At 38.7% G+C, this 19,642-nt stretch overlaps 1 protein-coding gene across 2 annotated transcripts; it reads right to left on the reverse strand.

Moving 5' to 3' along the window:
• Window positions 1-929: 929 nt before the first annotated feature.
• STK17B (serine/threonine kinase 17b) lies at window positions 930-19,160 on the reverse strand. 2 transcript variants are annotated; one of them, XM_075512481.1, is made up of 8 exons: window positions 18,407-18,600; window positions 16,306-16,461; window positions 12,295-12,507; window positions 8,915-9,059; window positions 8,544-8,670; window positions 7,591-7,639; window positions 6,020-6,199; window positions 930-3,912 (listed from the first exon to the last, which is right to left on the reverse strand). In XM_075512481.1, exons 2-8 carry the CDS (start codon window positions 16,425-16,427, stop codon window positions 3,630-3,632), a joined length of 1,119 nt encoding a protein of 372 aa, XP_075368596.1. In that variant the 5' UTR covers window positions 16,428-16,461; window positions 18,407-18,600; the 3' UTR covers window positions 930-3,629. The 2 variants fall into 2 exon arrangements, with proteins under 2 accessions (XP_075368596.1, XP_075368595.1); XM_075512480.1 differs by lacking the exon at window positions 18,407-18,600 and adding an exon at window positions 19,005-19,160 and having other exon boundaries at window positions 931-3,912.
• Between the last annotated feature and the right edge of the window lie 482 nt (window positions 19,161-19,642).

The raw sequence follows: 19,642 nt of genomic DNA on the forward strand, positions 1-19,642 counted from the left end.
TGCTTAACATCTTCATTAATGATGTGGTTGATGGGGCAGAGCATACCCTCAGCAAGGCTGCAGATGACACAAAACTGGGAGGAGTGGCTGATACACCCGAAGGTCATGCTGCCATCCGTAGGGATCTCTGGAAACAGGAACTTCATGAAGTTCAACAAGGAGAAGTGCAAAGCTCTGCACCTGTAGAGGAACAATCCCATACACTGATATATGCTGGGGCCAAACAACTGGAAAACACCATTGCAGAAAAGGACCTGGGGTCCTGGTGGACACCAAGTTGGGCATGAGCCAGCAGCATGCCCTTGCCACAAAGAAGGCTAATGGTATCATGGGCTGCATTAGGCAAAGCATCACCAGCAGGTTGATGGAGGTGGTCCTTCCCTTCTACTAAGCACAGGAGTACTGTGTCCAGTTCTGGGTTTCTCAGCACATGAGACACAGACATACCTGAGAGTCCAACAAAAGGCCACAAAGATGATTAAGGGACTGGAGCATCTCTCCTATGAGGAAAGGCTGAGGTAGCTGGCACTGTTCAGCCTAGAGAAGAAAAGGCTCGGCAGGAACTTACCAACATATATAAATATCTAAAGGGAAGGTGCAAAGAAGATGGAGCCAGGCTCTTGTCAGTGGTACCCAGTGACAGGACAAGAGGGAATGGGCACAAATGAAACACAGGAGGTTCTGACTGAACATAAAGAATTTTTTTTTTTTTCCCTGTGAGGATGACTGAGCACTGGAACAGCTTGCCCAGAGAGATGGAGCCTCCTTTCTTGGAGATACTCAACAGCTATCTGGACATGGTCCTGGCCAACCAGGTCTAGGTGGCCCTGCTTGAGCAGGGGGGTTGGACAACATGACCTCCAGAGGTCCCTTCCAACCTCAACCATTCTCTGATTCTGTGAAGAAATGAAAACACTTAAGTTTTGAAAAAAGGGAAAGTTTATTTTTTTAATATAAAAAGGTAATGAACTGCATAGAAATAGGACTTCAGTCATCTTAAAATGTTACTCATCACTCATTTACACTTTGTAATTCCCAGTAATATGGCAGGAAGCAAGATGGGCTAACAATTGTCTACAATGTATGTATTTACATTCAACTGAAGTTATGCATACACAATAATATTTTTAAATAAATCAAACGCACTGATCAAAAAAAATCTGATTCAAGGTATATTTTAAGTTTACATTAAGTACAAATAAAGTCTTCAAAACTTAAGTTCCTTGGATAAGACCAATTTTCATTTATTTAAATTTAATGATAAGTTAGCTCCAAAAGTAGTAAGAAATGTAAACATCAGATACCACGGTAAAAATCTTAAGGAATAACAACTTTGTGATAAAGTGCTGGCATATGCTTTCAGCTTTATTTTCCAGATGTTAAAAACAATACTAATGTACGAAGACGTTCACAAGCTTCCCAGTTGCAATTTAAGTTCAGTAATATTTTTGCAGAATTTTAAAATTTAACTATTTTATAAACATTTTTTTCTCCTTTTATCTGTTACAGATTCTTGACATTTTCTTCTTTATCTTAAGTGAACTTTAACTTCTGAGTATGTATAAAATAGTTTGTATTTTTAATTTACCCAGATCAAATTAGACTCCATGCTGGTAGGAAAAAAAAAAAAAAAAAAAGGTTAGATAAGACTCCAACTGGGAAAACCCAAGGACTTTGAAAAGTAAAAGGTATAAGGTACCTGAACACAATCCAACAACTGCCTCCAGCAAAGCCATTTTATAATTATATATATTATCAGTATCACTGAAAAAAGTTACATGAGAATTAATACATAGAGAAGACTCAGTGTGGTTCATTTATACCTTGGCATCTGAGCTTCATCCATGCTGAATGTATCCATTACTTCACTTCACATGAGATTAAGTCTTGGAAAAACTTTTACTTCTTCTGACAAACATAAGCTGAAAGATAATCTTACATGCCTTACACCTCAGTCAACTTCTCACTTGTTGACATGAGTGTCACCCAAAAGAGACAACAGTCCTGAATTCCCCCATGCATTATGGTGATACTTTATACTGAAATCTGTTTGTAAAAAAAACCTGTTCCTTCCTTGTGCCAAGAAGGATAAGATACAACCTTTTACCACTCATTATGTTCACCCCTCAATCATATGTTGTTCCAAAACCTCAATCTGCCTAACTAGTCAGTTGACAAGTCCACAGGCACACTTGAAAAATATTATCAGATTGTGATATTTTACTGTACAAAACAAACCAAATCAAAGACAATTAAGTTTAAGCTCTGAGGAGTGGAAAATCCCAGAAGTATTTTAAAGTGCCATTTACTTTCAAAATATTTATAAGAGTTTTAATACATTCCCTACACAAAAAGACTTCTAGCCTCAGTGTTACGATTAGGATTTTATCTTGTCAGTATTAGTTTCAGGCTGTTAAGGCATGATTGGTATTTGCTCTAAGTCAAAACTTGGCATATGCATTATTTCCTCAGAGCCCAGAAAGAGGAAGTGGAAGGGATAGAACTTAAAAAAAAAAAAAAACAAAACACAACAAACCCACTAAACAAACCAAATTTAAAGGCTTAGAACAATTATTAGGTAGTTTGTCTTTACTACTAACACACTGCAGTCCATTTCTCAGAGCGGGCATGAAGCTAAGTTACTATGGATAACAATAATTGACAGAAAGATGCACTGCACTTCTAAATTAGATAGGCATAATGAAAAGCTTTTAATTGCAGCTTCACTGGCAAAAATGATTATTTTCAGTTTATTCAGTTATTACTTTAAAGAGGCTTTCTGTTTTAGGGTTTTTTGGTGTGGGTTTTTTTTGTTTTTGTTTTAAGATGAGGAATAGGTCAATATAGGTAGATGATACTATTTCAGAGGTTTTATGAAAGCAAACTAACAAGTGTATCAAATATTCACATCAGCATGGGACCCTCTCATCCTCTTCAAATATAACTTACTGATAAGAAGCAAAGGACCACTAGTACAAGGACTGACAATCTACCCGTTTTCCATTCAACCATTCCAGAGATCCGACACAGGAAAAACACACGGAGTATGCATTATAATCCCTAAGTGGACCAGATCTATAAGGCAGAAACATCTCCTTAACTACTAATGATCCTAGAGAGAAAGCAGTTTTCCAAGTGGCCCCAACAGATGTATCATATTCCCAAAACATACCAACGTTAGCTTCCATTTAAAGCGATAAGAATGGTCACAAATAAGCCCAGTAAGACAGCTAGATTCAGCTTCCCTGCTTAGACCAATTTCTTATTAGGGCTAGTCATAAAAGCGTGCATGTATTCAACCACTGCTTGGCAAAGCTTGAGTTTACACAAACTCATTTTCAGGTTTTAGTTTGTTCACTCTGGCATCATTTTTGGACTAAAACTTGAAAAGTGCAAAAATATTTAATTATATCTTCTTAAAAAAATAATTCATTTTATTGGTGCAACAACCCCAATTTCTCAGGAGTTAAATCCATTGCCAGCAACGGATAGAAAAAGAAGCACCAGCATAGAAGAATCAAAGTGCATTTCCAGTATGCCAAAGCGGCACGAATTGGCAAGCCATAATCTTATATTCGCCACTGGAATAGATTATGCTAAATTCATTTTATAAAAGTCTATATTACACATTAACATACGAAGTCTGTCATGAAGTCTTGGGGATACTGCAATGAATCATCAAAACGGAAACGTTTGGAGACTGTACTGCTGTCCTCTGGAATGTTTTCTTTGTCTTCCTTGTTGCTACAGGTACCATTACAAGTGGATTTTATATTCCGCTCTTCCGAGCATTTTGTTGTGTGTCCTGGCATCAGAGAAGAGCAACAAGTGTCTTCAGGGCTACATAAGAGTATGAACTCCCCTTGCTGCAACCACAAATGAGAAAGACAGGCCTCTGCTGTGGGTCTTTCCCTTTGAAAGAGAAAAGGGTAAAGTTGCTTAAGTTAATTTCAGAAATACTAAAAATGTAATTAAAATAGCTCTGACACATGCTAAGAAATCTTAAGCAGAACTGACACTAAAGAGTTAATATTGCTGTTTTTCCACCATTACCACTGCTGCTAAAAAACTATAATAGACCCTATTATAGTTAAGGCTTAAGTATTGGCAACACGCATCTAAATTTTACTTGACAGTTTCCCCTGCTGCTGAGGGTGAGAACTGGTAAGCTTTTCATCAGAACAAGGAACAGGTATTTCTCAGCCAGTATTCATAGTCCCTTGGAATGTTTTCAACATTGTATATATATCTATATGTGCACGTGCTTATTCTTTTGAAGTCCTATGTTTTATACAGACCATTGTAAATGGGGAGGCTAATGAATATTCTGTCATTAGATTTTCAAGGAGTGCCAAATAACAAGATGTCATCAATTCTGTCTGGCATTTTGCAGTGTTTTACTCTTGCAATTCATCATAAACTGATGTAAACCCTTCCAAAATGTAGTTACTACCAAACAAAATACAGACTTACAAAATTGTTCCTTTGGATAACCTAGTATGGTGCTACTACAGTTTTCATCGTGTTCTGCATTGTTAAGTTCCACAGAACTTGCTGGAAATGCAATAGAGCCCACTACTTGTCCTTAACTCTACCAGAACATGAATATTTTCTGGTCAGAGAACTGCAACTTTACAGAGTTGACTATCTGAGGACAGATTTTTCCTCTTAAGATTCCAGAACGTATAGTCATTAAGAATTGGAATGGGGGTGGGGGAAAAAAAAAAAAAGTTATTGAGGATGTAATGAAGACTCTGAGATGCCCAGAAGCAAGAAAGCAAGTAGAGTAGTAACTATGACAGAATGTCAAACATCCCACAGGTCCACACTAACATTTATCAAAGGAGGCTATTCATAATTGCTTCCCTCATGATACTATGGTTTTTGCGAGTTATTCCAGATATTGACAAACCCTCTATGCGAGATGCCAAAATAGAAAGGACTGTTCATCCTTGATCCTGTCCAGACATGAGTGTATATGGAGTCGTTATTTTGTCAAAAGTAGCCACTTCATGGATATCATCTCCCATCATCCTTTCCTATCAAAGAACCTCTTTCGCCACCAAACAACGGCGTCGCTCCTGCTTGCTGCAGGCTCCGTGAAGAAGACTGGGACTACCGTCTCACCACAAATGATAATACGTAGCATTATAATTGATAATACCTGACCATACCTAGTAGAACATGACTAACTGACTTTACTAAATATTATTACCCCACATGTACCTTTTAGGGTGTTTTTCTTTGGGTTTTTGTGTTTGTTTTTTTACTGCATTTGCTGGTGCAACAGTTAAAAAATATCCAGATTTAACACTATACAGCAAGCGCAGACAGTTGATGTCTATAACTATCCCCCTCTCAAAGACTATCTTCTCAAAGTTCAGCTACTTTGAAAGGCCTTGATTAGAGTCTGAACTCCCAAAGAATGCAAAGTTATGGAAATGTGCCTTACAAACAAAAAGAAGTTTGTACTTTTGATTAAGAACTTTTTTTTAAAGGACTGAACATGGCAAAACACTATATATTTCTGAAGAGTATATGCTCAGTCACAAGACTGCCAAGTTTTTATATAAAATTATTAAAGTAGAAAGATAAGTTAGAGATAAGACAGGAAGCAAGGAAGCACTGCATCAAAAAGATTGCATTTTGTTTGCCCAGTTGTGCAATAAAAGGTTAAATTATAGACAAGAATGTGACCTTTCTAGAATATATTTCATCAGATTTGTTAATAATCTGTCCTCTGAATGAAAATATAAAGAAACTAAAAATACAAAACACAAAACTCAAAGCACAAGCCTGACTACAATAATAGCCAGACGGTGAACCAAAGATCCTTTTAATACATTACGGAAAAGCAGAAATCTACACTTTTAAATATCCAGCTGATAATACCAATACATTGTGAAATGTCTGACAGATCATATTAGTAGTATTAAGCTTCCAAATTAACACTCACTTTTTCTAGGTGCTCCACAAACACAAAAGATAAGATTTTTGCCTGGAGGAGTTTGTTACTTACTCTGGATTTTTTATAAGAAGTTTTTGAATGAAGTCTTTGGCAGGCTGTGAAACTGATGAAAATGTTTCTTCTGAATAATCCACATTCACTTGAGATATATTAAGGTAAGTTTCTTGATTATCAGCTCCCACAAATGGAGATTCTTGTGTCAGCAGCATGTATGATATTACACCTATGTTCCTGAGATAAGAACACAATGTATAATCCTACTAGGATACCTAAACAATATACCTCCCATATTTATTATGCTGCAGATCAAACTTCCTGATGTATGCCACACTCAAAGAATTAGAAATATCATGTGACATCTCACTTATGTGATTCAAGCGTGTATGCACATACACATACAATAAAAGCTATGTATATATCCCAATGAAGGGATTTTTGAAAATTGCTTACTTTCAATATACCATTTTCTTCCCACTGAGATTGTTAGGAAAAGGAAATATATCACTTTTACACAGCCCATTCTTGGACATATGGCAACTCTGGATGATAGAACTGCAAAAAGATAGACTTTCTAATTTGCATGCAAATAAAAACCATCTTTCACTACAATTCTGGATGAAGTATCAAAGACAGATTTAGTCAACCTTTCTGTACAATCGACATTTGTGTTACAGTATCCTCTTGCTGAGATGTTTTTTTCCCTAAGAACATGAACGTGAGTACCACACATCATGTGATTTACTATAAGCCTTAGATGGTTTCTTGACGCCTAATAAAAACGGTTTTGTGATCTGATAGATCAAACCTTAGTACTCATTACAGTGTGGAAACATGCAGCTGCTGTGTTTGTCATTCTGAGTAGAGCACCAATAGTTTGTTTTTATGTCTTCCCACAAAAGCAGGCAAATAAGTGGTTAAAAAACATTCACTAATAGATTTAATTACTATTACAAGTTGAGAATTTCAAAGGAGTAATTAGATCATAGCAACTTTTAAAACTGAATTTCAATTATTCAGATGCTTAAGAGCAGCATATGAATATTTTATGTTTTTAAGGAAACATCCCAAAGCTAGCCTTTTCACTAACATAGCTTATGAAATTAATAGGCTACAAAGGTAAACTAAGCCACAATTTTATTAAGTATAAGGTACTTGTCTCATTTTTTATGACTCATTCTGCAGATATTGCTCTAAAGATAAGAAGTAGAAAGTTCAAATACTTCTTACCATTTGTATAATAAAAGTATTTAATGATACAAAAGTGGGGAGGGAGGAGCGTCCAAGAGTAGTTAATACCTGAAGCATGTCATCCAAGAGTAACTAAAGTATGCTATCCAATCATTGTTATTGTTCCCTTAGAACAAATACCTATACTCTGCATGCTTAGAAGCCACCTGCATTCCCTACTAGGTGTGCACCAGACCCGTATACAGTAATTCCTGTAAGCCCCGAATTATATTCTGAGGGCTCCTTCCCCTCCCAACTCTCCCTCTTTTGGTCAGCACACCAACAGAAGGGTATTCTTGGAAGCCAGTAAAACTGCATCAGAGTCTGGATCTGGCCCCTAGATTGTTAAGTGGTCACGCCTACCTCAATAAAATGAATTAACATATACAACCTACCACATATCTGTAGCTGTGGTAATAGGATCATAGTTCAAGATTTCTGGAGCTAGAGAAAGAGATGAGGAGAAGAAAAACACTTTAATAGATCTATTATTCAAGTGGCTTTGAATCATACACTAAATTTCTGGCAGTTTTTTGCCAACCATTATTATGAGACTAAACATGCAGTTTCAATAATCAAAATTATTATTTTCAAGCCACAAGAGTGGAAAAAAGTTATTTCTGTTTGATTAGACACACCAATGCTTAACTGGTTCACACTAAAATAGCACTATATGGCCTAAAGTCTATTCTATCCAAGTCCCAAGATATTTTCTAAACAGATGCATACACATAAAAGATTCTTCTAAGAGGTTTTAAAGTATATAGCTTTTTAAGGGGAATGCATAAAGCCTTCGGCATGTTAACACTGCAAAGCCAGATGACCAAGCCAATTTTAGGATCAGTGGCTGTTAGCATATGCTAGATAGCAAGTTATTCACTACAGATTGAAGTGGTCTTAAAATTGAGTGTAGTTAGATCATTAAGGAAACCTGCCCCTCATAGAGGGCCAAGTGTTAACGGCAATCTTTCCCTTTCTGAGGAAAATTTTAATCTCATTAAATCATCGTACTAAACAGCATTCCTAATTCAAAGAACATTTCTTTGTGCATGCTAATGTTATATTTCAACTCTAATCAAAAGAATTTAACAGCCAAAATTTCTTGATTTAACAGTCTGCATCATAGCAAATGCTATAGCATGAAATTAGAGGTGCACTTATTGATATAATTTGGGATTTTTTTTGTGCAAATATTTGCTGACTACTCTAAAAAAAGAACAGCTCAAAACGTTGCCTCGTCCTGTCGTTCTTTTCCAGTAATGACTAAGAAGTTGATAAGCACATTACATGAACTGTTTCTGTTTTCTCAAAACCACACATCAGAAATTGTGAAGCAAGTCTTCCATACCTAGATACTCTGTTGTTCCCATGATCTGCCGCAGTTCACTAGAATTCTCAAGCTTCCGAGACATACCAAAATCTACAATTTTTACATCACCAAGAGGATTGATGCTGCTCAGCAAAATATTTTGAGGCTAGAATAGAAAAGATTTAATTCTCAATTAATAAAATACAAGCTGCAAAAACCCCCAATGTACTAAATGACATTTCAGTTTCTATTATGCAATACTTATTGCTACATTTTATTTTTAAAAATTATTTAATCTAATACACTGCTTTTTCCCCTCATCTTTGTTATGTATTTAACAAATTACTTTGATTACCATAATATTAAATTGAAGATAAAGTACTAAAATAAAAAGTCTGCTGCAGCCTCACCTTTAAATCAAGATGAACAATATTGTTTTCATGCAAGCAGCAAAGTCCTTCAAGTATTTGTCTTATAAGTCTTATAATATCCCTTTCACCAATTCTGTCATCCAGATCTGGGACACACAAGTCAAATATTTCTCCTCCAGCAGCACTGAAACACATTCAAGAACACTTACATATTAAGTTTGAATTTTCAAGCTTAAGTGAGGACAAAAATCTTATATATAGTACCTACTTATATAATATATATTCATTTATCATATTCATATTCTCAGAGAGGCTGGGAATATTGTTATTTTTTTCTTTTTTTTTTTCCTTTACACACACTTATGCCAAGACACATCATATAAGCACTTAGAAAAGGAAAAAACAAAATCTGATGATGCTTTTTCTTTCCTCATAGCCGGCAACAGCAGTTGAGACAGTGAAACAGAACTTTGTGGCTGAAATCCTCATAACGCTTTGGTACCCTCAAGCATGCTTTCCTGTAAGCGAGTGTGAAGATGCCTTCAGGAAGATGAGTTCTATCATCATTCCCTAACAGAAACAGGCTTTCTCTTCAAGTCAAATCTAAAATTTCTTCTGTTAGACCAGTTCCATAAATAATTCAAAGCAAGAAAGCTCGGAAGTATTCCTGTTCTCTGAATTCAGAAGTAAAAATCATCATTTTTTATATGATGTGGCTGTGGTGTAAATATAAGAACTACAGTGCAATGAATGGCTAGATTTGCTGAAGACTATTTCTGGAGTGGGAGGAAACTGCATACTTGTCACCCTAGGTCCTGCCATTCTGATGGAAGGCTAAAAATCAGATATTTCTATCACAGAGGTACCGAGAAGAAAATCTAGCATGCTGATGATGATACAGCTACCTACTCAGTTAGTGAGCAGTATCTTCCAGAACTCTAGTACACACAAAATACTCCGAAATACAAGGACTCAGCTCTGTCACTTTGAAATCTACCATTTCCACACTAACAACAAAGATGAGACTGACAAGCTTCATGTTTTCACACAGCATCTCAAATATGTCTTCCTCAGAAAAAGGCTGTTGTTTACTTACAGAAAACCCTACTATTAGTACAGCATAAAGGAAGCATGGAAATAACCGTGTTACATGTGGTTTATTAGTTATACTTCTACATTTTGCCGCAGTGTCAGCTGTTTCCTTTCGTGTTGGGTTTGAAATCATTATTCAGCCTGCTCTAACTGCCTAAAGTTTCTGTCTCTCTTAAGGATAAAGAGCTACCTCAAAACTACAGATCAGTAAGCCTGAATGTCATTGTTAGCAAAATGATAGAGTCTATAAAGAAAAAAGTTAGATAATGGACAACATAGATGAACACAGTCACTAACCTGCTGGAGCTATGTGAGGTATCAGTAATGCTTCCCCTACTTGCCTTTATGACAAAATGCAGACGAGGAGAAGAGCAGTGGATGTCATTTACTTCAACTTTAGCAAGGTTTTCAACAATGTCTCCCATGGTATTCTTGTATCCACGTTACTACATTATGGTGGATAACCAGATGAGTAAAGAGCTGAACAGCTCCGCTGAAAAGGATTTGGGAGTCCTCACAGACAGCGAGCATCCATTTCTCTCCTTTATTTAGAAGATGCATGCTTCCTCAAACTGGTTCTTACAACTACATCTTCCAAAGAACCCCACCAATACAATCCAACAACAGCAAGGACCACATGTAGGAGGAAAAATATGGCTAAATGGGAAATGCTTATGAACTATTTTATGAGTAAAAGACTCATTTCTTGCAATTCTTTAAAAGTACTGCTTCAGAGTTCTGATAACGAGAAACAAAAAAATCTGTGTATTCTGCTACAGAAGGGCATAATTTAGAAGCGTACTCAGCCCTCTGCTTATCCCAACAGAACTAGGAACACTTACTGCAAGACTTCTGAACACTACTACGAAGTAGACCATTAACACCAATGCAGCATAAGGAAGTCGTTTCATTACAGAGCTTTAATAAGCAAGACAGAGTTAGCTGAGCTGAAACAGAAACAGGGAAACCAGTATGGCTTTTATGTGAACTTACACTTGTTCTTGATAAGAAGTTCAAAACTTGTAATCTGGACTTTGTCTTTACTTCTACATTATTTATTCTTTTAGTCTTCTCAGAATACAAATAATATGCTAGGGATCATCTAGTTCCAGGAAAAAGTGTTTTTTATGCTTATCTAGCTACGTTCTTTAGAAAATTTGAAGGAATTTATCATTGTGTGTGTAGACCACCATTAACAGCTCTTCAAATACTTTGTACATGAAACTTAAATCCTACCTAGAGAGGGACTTTCCGAATTAATTTCACAAACTGCATTTTTGTTCCTTACATTCCAAACAAACATTTTCACATAGAGCAAATATGACAGATAATTCAAATTAGATTCCCAAATTAAACTTGTTTTCAGAGCTTATGAGAAGCCACAAGGGCATCTAAAAAGATACAGGAATTTTGGAGGAAACAGCTCCAAAAGCCAAACACTTTTAAAACAACAAAACCACTACATTTAGAAGCTCAGAACCCGCAAATGAATTGCAAGTTTTCAGTCACCAAAAAATGTCAAGCAGTGACTGAAGTTCATAGAACATGGACATGCTCAGCTTCTCCGAGATCTGTGTACTTGGTATCAGTGGCTACTTTTTTTTTTGGTATGATTTAAGATGCATCAAAGCACTATGCACTTTCTATGGGATTCAAGGACATTCTCTCCAGTCAGCTTGCATGAAAGATTCTTTAAGAAAAAAAAAGAAATTTACACCCTAGAGTTTGTATTCAGGTTTTATATGAGGTTAGCCTGATCTGAAAATTGTTCAAAGCTTTTTTTACAAAAATCCAACTAGCAGAAGAAATAATCTGCTCAAATTAAACAGGCGAGTTTTAATTAAAATTATCCTCCTGAGATAGTATTTAAAGGCACAACAAATATTTCAGTTTGAAATTGAGTGACATTGTCTATGAAACTGAGTTATGCAGTGAGAAAAAAGAATCACCTCTTTTTATTTTTTGATAGCTTTTTGTCAAAAAAAATCTTTCAGTCCATTTTTTTAAAATTTGGAGTACAGAACTACTGTAGGTTTTGGTGTATTTTGTTTTATGCCTTATTCCATATTGTTTGACATAGCAACACACACGTACAAACCAAAGATTCAAATTAACTGCAATTGATTCAACTCTTGCATTTACATGAAAATAAATCATACCAAAAAAGTCCCCAAGTGCTTATGGAGTATATCATAATGAAATATTAGCATAACGTATATAGCGTACTGTTGTAATTCTTCTGGGCGTTCAGGCAACTCATGCAAAAAATGAGTATATTGACAGATTTGTAACTACAAATGTGGAATATCTGATGAAAGCATACTTACTATTCCAACACTAAGATGATTTCATTTGCTGTTTCATAGACTTCATGGAGATTAACTATGCGAGGATTAGATTTCATTAATTCAAGGACAGCAATTTCATGAAGAATCTCTGCTTTGCAGTCTTGACCTCTTCTTCTTTTCTTTAAAAATTTAGCTGCATATTCTTGGCCTGTGGATTTAGCTATACATTTTCTAACTACAGCACATCTTCCTCTACAAAATAAAAGGGAAAACATTAAGAGCTAAGACATAAAAAGTATGTAAATTGCCATTAGAAATAAAAAGGCATGGCAAATACTTGGAAGCTAAAAAAAAAAAATAATAATTACAGGGGAATGCCATATTTGGCCTGTTCTTACACTATTCCCTGAACATTCACTTTTCAGCCACTGTAGGAGAAAGGATACCAAGCTAGATGAAGCTTTGGTGACACCCAGTAGAATTCCCTTTATACAGACTAGCTAAGCATTAAATGAGAGTATCAGGTTACATGGACGTTCTCACTGTAGAATCATAGAATAACTCCGGTTGGAAGTGACTTTTGGAGGTCTCTAGCAAAACCTCCTGCTTAAAGCAGGGCCAGCTATGAGATCCTACCAGGCTGCTCAGGGCTTTGTTCAGGTAGGCAGTATTATGTTAAACAACAAAAAAAAAAAACTGCATTATTTCACCTATAGGATACAATAATAAACAAAGCAACACCCTGTGAAATGTAGAGAATGAACACAGAAAATAAAGCATATTTGTATGCTGGGGTGGGTGGAAAGGTCTTCAGTGCAGAAAATTTTAGAGTCATAAAGAACATTTCCCTCCACAAATCATGTAGTACTGCTAAAAAAAAACCCCAGGTATCTGCAAAATGTTTAAAAACATCTTAACAGAAAGACACCCGCTACTTAGCATTCTCCTTCTCAAATACAGTTAGACAGAGTGTGCTGCTTTATTTCCTAGCCAACTGTTTAGGTATGGAAACAAAAATGTATTTTGGCAAAGAAATGTTTTTAAAAGAAAACCACATACTGTAGTTAAAACACCAAGCTGACCTTTTAAAAAATTAGGGGAAAAAATGCAGTTTTTCAAGCCAAGTTATAAACTCCTGAAAAAACAAAGTTTTATAATCAGAAGTTTTGCATTCCCAGAAATGCCTAGTTGCATACTTGCAAAGTGTCTTCAAATGATACAAGAAACATTATTTAAAAAAAAAAAAAAAACAACAACAACAACTTGAAGGGCTAAAATAAGTTGTGTAAAGGTCTAAAAACAGTTATAAAACTGTGTACAAAAAAACGAGATCTACACTTATGTCTTCAAAAAGCAACGCCTTTCCACGCATGTTTTTTGTTACCACAGTTTTCTGACCTGCACTTTTTCAACAAAATTAGCTTCTTTAGTAGAATAGACTATGCTGCCCTGCAGGTTTTGCCTTTCTTCTGGTACAAAAAAGCCAGTGCCTAAAAGGAACATCTCTTAAAAAAAGGCATGTCTGAGGCTTTTTTGAAAAAATCTAGACTTCAGTATTTAATCAAAAAAGGTATGAGCATCTCATGAAAAATCAGACTTCCATTTGCAAATAACCATGTTAAATAGTTTGTACAAATCTGACTAAATTATTAGACATGTAAAGTTGACCTTTAATCATACTGCTATCGCTTATTTAGGAATAAATTCAACAAAACAGCTTCTCTGTCATCATTTATTTCAACATCAATTAGTTGCAGGATTTCTTTGTCCCTTTTTTTAAAGCACTACATTTCAAAAGGTAAGAGTACAAAACTCAAACCAAAAATTAATTTAAGAGGTAAAAGTTATTTACAGTCTGATACATGCACACTCTTTATTTTAGCAACTATTTGTAAGCCTGAAATGGCCAAGTCCTTTCCCAACTGTTAAACCAGCTTATTATTGCAGAGCATTTGAAGTTATTGAGCTGAATTTCATAATATTCCAAAGGTTAAGATACTCCCCCACAGCTTACATTCTCATTTTAACATCACATCACCCTGTCAGCCTCATTTTAACATCACATCACCCTGTCAACCACAAGTGTTTCTCTAAAATTAAAAAGGGGAACTGGTTGAGTTTCATGAGAACAGCGAGATCTTCCCCGATAGTTTTTGCACATCTTCCTTCTAGTCACTGTGGGTATAACAGCTCTGAGGGTCAGCAGTATCTCCAGATAGATGATGTAAAAATTTCCACTTGTTTATACTGTATTTGTAGTGTGCCAATTATTAAGATAAAATTATTAAGACACAAAATTGTTTTACAGCAGTGGAATTTCCCCAGAAATGCAAAAACGTCAGATCTGAAGTGCTGCACTGAAGCAAGCAAAGTGGTTCCCATTCCTTGTTGCCTGCAAAGCAACTGCTTAACCATCACACTTTACAGCCCAGTTTTACAAGATAAAAACTGATTTCAAGTTGTTTTCATATCCCAAGTTATAAACCACAGAAATTCAACTACTTCAAAAGAAGCCAAGCCATCCACATGCTGGACAAAACTACTTAACCCACTAAACAGAACCTGCCTGTTTCATGAGTCAGTTTCCTAAATACCAAAGGACCTAAAAGATAAGGGTGTGGGAGGAAGAAATGGGACTTGGGAAGCTTAAGCAGAGAAGAACAAAAGAACCATTTACTAAGTAACCTGAAGAGGAAGAAGAAAATTGCAAGTGAAAAGAAAAGCATATTAAATCTTTTAGAGAAGTTACAAAGAAAGGTGGATTTTACATCACTTACCAAGTGTTGTAAACACTTAAAACATAAAAAAATGCATACACACACTGTTAGGCCAGGAAACATCAAAAATATGTTTGGAAAACATACTACTCTGCTTCTGTTTCTTTGCATTTTGGCACTTATTTTGTTATGCCCAGTTTCACACGTGCAGAATGTATTAAAGACTGTGTTGTGGAATCCACACAAAATCTATACTTGTTTGCTTTAGATACCATCTCACAGCCATGTATAATCTGAAAATCCAACATTTTAAGAATACTGGAGTTCTAGAGGATAGTGCATATAAACTGCTTCCATAGAGCCTAGAATTCAAAACTAGAGCTGACAAAGGGGTAAGAACACAGAAAAGTTATGGGCTACAAGGTGCACTTTTTACAAAAGCGCACCAGATAAAGCACATGCTAGGGAAAAGAAAACAACCAAAACCAAGAGAACAATGAAGGCTAGAGAGCTTACAAAATCACGTGTAGAGGAGCATCTTTGCTGACAAAACAAGTTACAGGTGCAAAGGATCACTATGTAGCACAGCAAGGCACAACAACCATAAAACTGACCCGTGCCACCTCTGTTCAAGGAGCTTGGAAACATGACCATGGCATTACATTTGCACAGCTTTACACCCAATTCCCTGAATATTTTCAAGGTATGAACTAACCCAATGATTTCAAACAAGCATTAACTCAGATTCCTGAAACAGTATCATAAATACCAAGGGTTTTTTTTTTTTCTTTTATTTCCTATTTTACTGTTGCAAACACAAGCAAGGGAAGCAGGCTGCAAAACTACTCTGAAACACCAGGTTGTTAGAAACTTAGACTAAGCGCTTGAGGTAGGAGGAGGAGAGAAAAAGGTCTTTGTTTTCTGGACTTCAAAAAACTCAACCAAACAACCAGAACAACCAACTCAAAATCCCCATTCTTTGTCTTGCAGTATTACCCTATGTCATCTCTTCTTTAGTTTATGTACCTGGAATGCGATGTGTGACTAGACAGAGGAAATGGAAAAGGAACATAATCCCAGATCTACGTGCCTATAAAAGCAGGCTAAATCCCTCTGACATGGAAAAGGCTTGCAACTTATGTCTCACTGTACCTTTTCCTAGTCCCTAGAGAATCTGTTGGATACTGCAAAGAAGGGAGTGGGGGAGGGGAGAGGCATACTTCATTGCCCATCTACCATAGAAGTTTGCCAGAAAAGGTCTATCATTGCACAAAGAATTCTCTTGCAGCAGAAATTCCTCTTACTAAAATAAAATAAATAGGAATAATATTACCTTCCTAGCTCTTTCGATTCAAGCATATAAAAATTGTGGAAATTGTCTGTCTTGATTTGTGTCTGCAGAGATGTGGCTAACAAGCCAGAAAGGCTTTTATTCTCCAACTTTCTCCTCGACATAGTCAGGCACAGGTCTCTCTCTTCTACCAGTCACCTGTTAAAGCAAAATAATTAAGAGTTTTGGAAATCCCATAATTACAGTGCAAGAAAGTATACAAATGTTGGAGTTTAGGTCTATCAGTCTAGAAAAGCATTAAGTTTGTTCAGTAGTGACCTGAAAACAACACATTTAATCGCTGTAAAAATAAAACCTGAAAGGAATACTAATCAAGACATCCTAAGAAAATTAATTGAAAGACTTTTTTTTTTTTTAAATACTTTTAACATTTGAGATAAGGTTCCTCTCCTCCCCCCACCCCAGAGCATATCCATAAAATATTAGGGATAAGCTTCAGTTCTAATAAAAATGCTAATAACTACTTAACTATTAATGATATGTGCTTTTTTTTTTTTTTTAAGCTTTCTGAAAATAAGCTTTAACTCTTCTTTGGATTCTGGGTAAGTTCCAGCAATTCCCTTAAGTTTACACTTTTAACTGGTATCCCTGGGGGACTTAACCAAAACTCCTTCATGTTTGTTGTCTGCAACACAGCAGGAATAGCTAACCACAGGGAAAAAAAAAAAGTCTTTTTCCAGTGGGAAGATTCACATTTCTTATTAAACTCACTCATAGCTCATCTAAGTTTCATTTTAACACTAGATTGTCAGAAAGCAGCATCAATGGACAACGTCCTCTTTGCAAGTTCAGATCATTTAGAATGAAGTGATGTAGTAATCCTGATTAAATTACCTTAATAAACCAGTAGAACAGCACATTATGAAGATAAACCCACCCACATTATTTCTGCTACTGTTAAAAAAAACCCAAAACCAAACAGTAAAAATACTGGGTTTTGGCATTCACATTTATAGGCCTGAAGCATCTCTTCAGGTGAAATGCAAAAGCAAAGCAGAAAAAGGTTACTGAAGGATAACAGAAGTCTTAATTGATGATCAGAACAGAAGTCTTAATTGATCTTAAAAAATACTACACAGTTTAAGAATATCTTCAAAGTAGCATTTGATAAGCATGAAATAACTTCTTAAAAGATTATGAAGGGGTCACAATAGAATCTAACATACAAGCCTTTGAACCACCTTGTTTGTAACAAACACGCATTCGTTTCTCTCCAATTATATGACAGTCTCTTATCATTAAGAGACTGACTCAGACGTCTGAAATTTTACATGACTCTCCTCAGAGTTACAAGATAACAAGTTACCTTGTTATTGCAGTACTTCAGCACAAAAAGTTTTATTTATATTAGACAATTGACCTAATTGATTAAGAGCCTACTATTATCAAATTTATTATGTAAGTTTTCATTTTATATCATTATTCTTAACGAATTATTATTAAGGAGAACTTTCATCTTATGTTGAATTAACTGTTTCTCTAGTAAGAAACCACATCTCTTTTTAGCTTGGCATCATCAAGAATAGAGAAAAACATGTATTCATAGCAGGCAAAAACCCACAAACAGGCACACAATCTATTCAGGAGAATGAGATCCAATTTCAAATCCAATTAGCTATGAAAAAAGGCACAATACATTAACATTTCCAAAATTAAAAGTGATACCTGTGTTGTTACACGTTGCACCAAAATCCCTGAGTAACAGACGTCAGAAATATGCATCTCTCAGAAATTTGCAAGCTTCCCATTAAAGAAAAGCTTCCCGCTAAGCTATCTTTAACTGGGCAAAAGTCACTTCATCTAACTGTTTCCGAGAAAAGACAAGTCCCTGCTCCGGGCTAGGAAGACGTTCAGCTTCAGCAGACAAGGACCACGGACGAGCAGCACCAGGATACTACGCGACACTGCAGGGCCCACACCTCCCTCGGCGGCGACGGGTGGCAGGCACCCAGCGCCCTGCGGGGGCCGGCGGAGCGGCGAGCCCCGCGGCGACCTGCGCGGCCGGCACCGTCCCCCTCCACTCATCGCCAGCCCCGGGGGACGTCCCCGCGGAAAAGCCGGCTGTCGCCTCACACCTCCTTACCTCAGCCGCGCTTTAGCCTTCCGGCGATGACCTGCCCCACTCCGCAGCCAACGGTTAGATGCACACGAGCGACAGCGGGGCAGAGAAAAGCACTCACGGCCAGCCCAGGCTCCCCTTTCAGAGCGAGCGAGGAGGGGCAGCGGAGGATCCGCATCCCACACTCTCGTCCCCTCGCTCCACACCCGGGCCGGCCTTCCCCCCGTGACCGAGCCCCCGTCCGGAGAGGGCTGAAGGATACGAAGCACCCCCTTCGCCTCTGCCCTCCCCTGCTCCCTGTGCTACCGCAACGAGAACCCGCGGGGGCTGCCCGCTCCCGAGTGCGCTGAAACACGGTCGGGGCGGGCCGCCGGCGTCAGGGCGGGACCCGGCCCATGGTATCCGCAGTACGCTCCAACTCTCCTCACAGGCACTCCCGCGCCTCCGGATGCTGCCGCCAGCGCTTCCCCGGGGCGGGGAGACGCGCACCGGCGAGCTCTGACACCGGGTGGGGGAGGCAGTACGACGCTCCCACCACCCACCTAGCGCACCACCGGATCCGCCCGCCCTCATCCGCGGCAGCCGAGGCCGGCAGCTGCAACCCCAGCTCGGGCGCGCTCACCTCTCTCCGCCGGACTCCCAAGAAGCCCCTCGCGGACCAACGGTCAGCCGCAACGGCCCGCACGCGCTGCAGGCCGGCCCACGCACCCGCCAACCGCCGCACCCGCACAGTCGGCGTTTGAAAAGCGCAGCCCGGTAGATGTGGCTGCTCCGGCGGCGCCCGCCCGGCCCGCCCACTTCGGCCGCAGGGAGCCAATCCGCGCCCAGCGGGGCGAGCCGTCTGCCCGGCGATTGGTGGGGTGCCCGCCGACCGGGGAGCGCCCCCGCCCGGCTGCCCTCGCCCCTAGAAGGCAGCCGGGGTGGGGCGGGGGCGGCGCGGGGCCGCTGCCGGCTAAGGCGGCCGGGAGCGGCAGGTGCCGCCTGCCTGAGCCGCCGCCTGGCCCAGCTGCGTCGTGAGAGCCGAGGGGGCGCCGCCGAGGCGCGTTCCTGCCCTTCCTCCTCCTCCCACGGTGCTGGGAGCCGCGGCCTTTCCCGGCCGCCTCCCCCCCGGCCCGGGATGCTGGGCCCGGCGGGGCAGGGCCGCCCGGTTGTTTGGGAGCCGGTAGGGGACCGGAGCGGGGCCGTGTGCCGCCGGCCCGCCCGCGTCCGGGGCAGCTGCAGGAGAGCCATTTTGTTTCGCTGCCTCGCGGAGCACAGGGC

Source organism: Mycteria americana, chromosome 9 (assembly GCF_035582795.1).
Source record: "Mycteria americana isolate JAX WOST 10 ecotype Jacksonville Zoo and Gardens chromosome 9, USCA_MyAme_1.0, whole genome shotgun sequence".
NCBI classification, from domain to species: Eukaryota; Metazoa; Chordata; class Aves; order Ciconiiformes; family Ciconiidae; genus Mycteria; species Mycteria americana.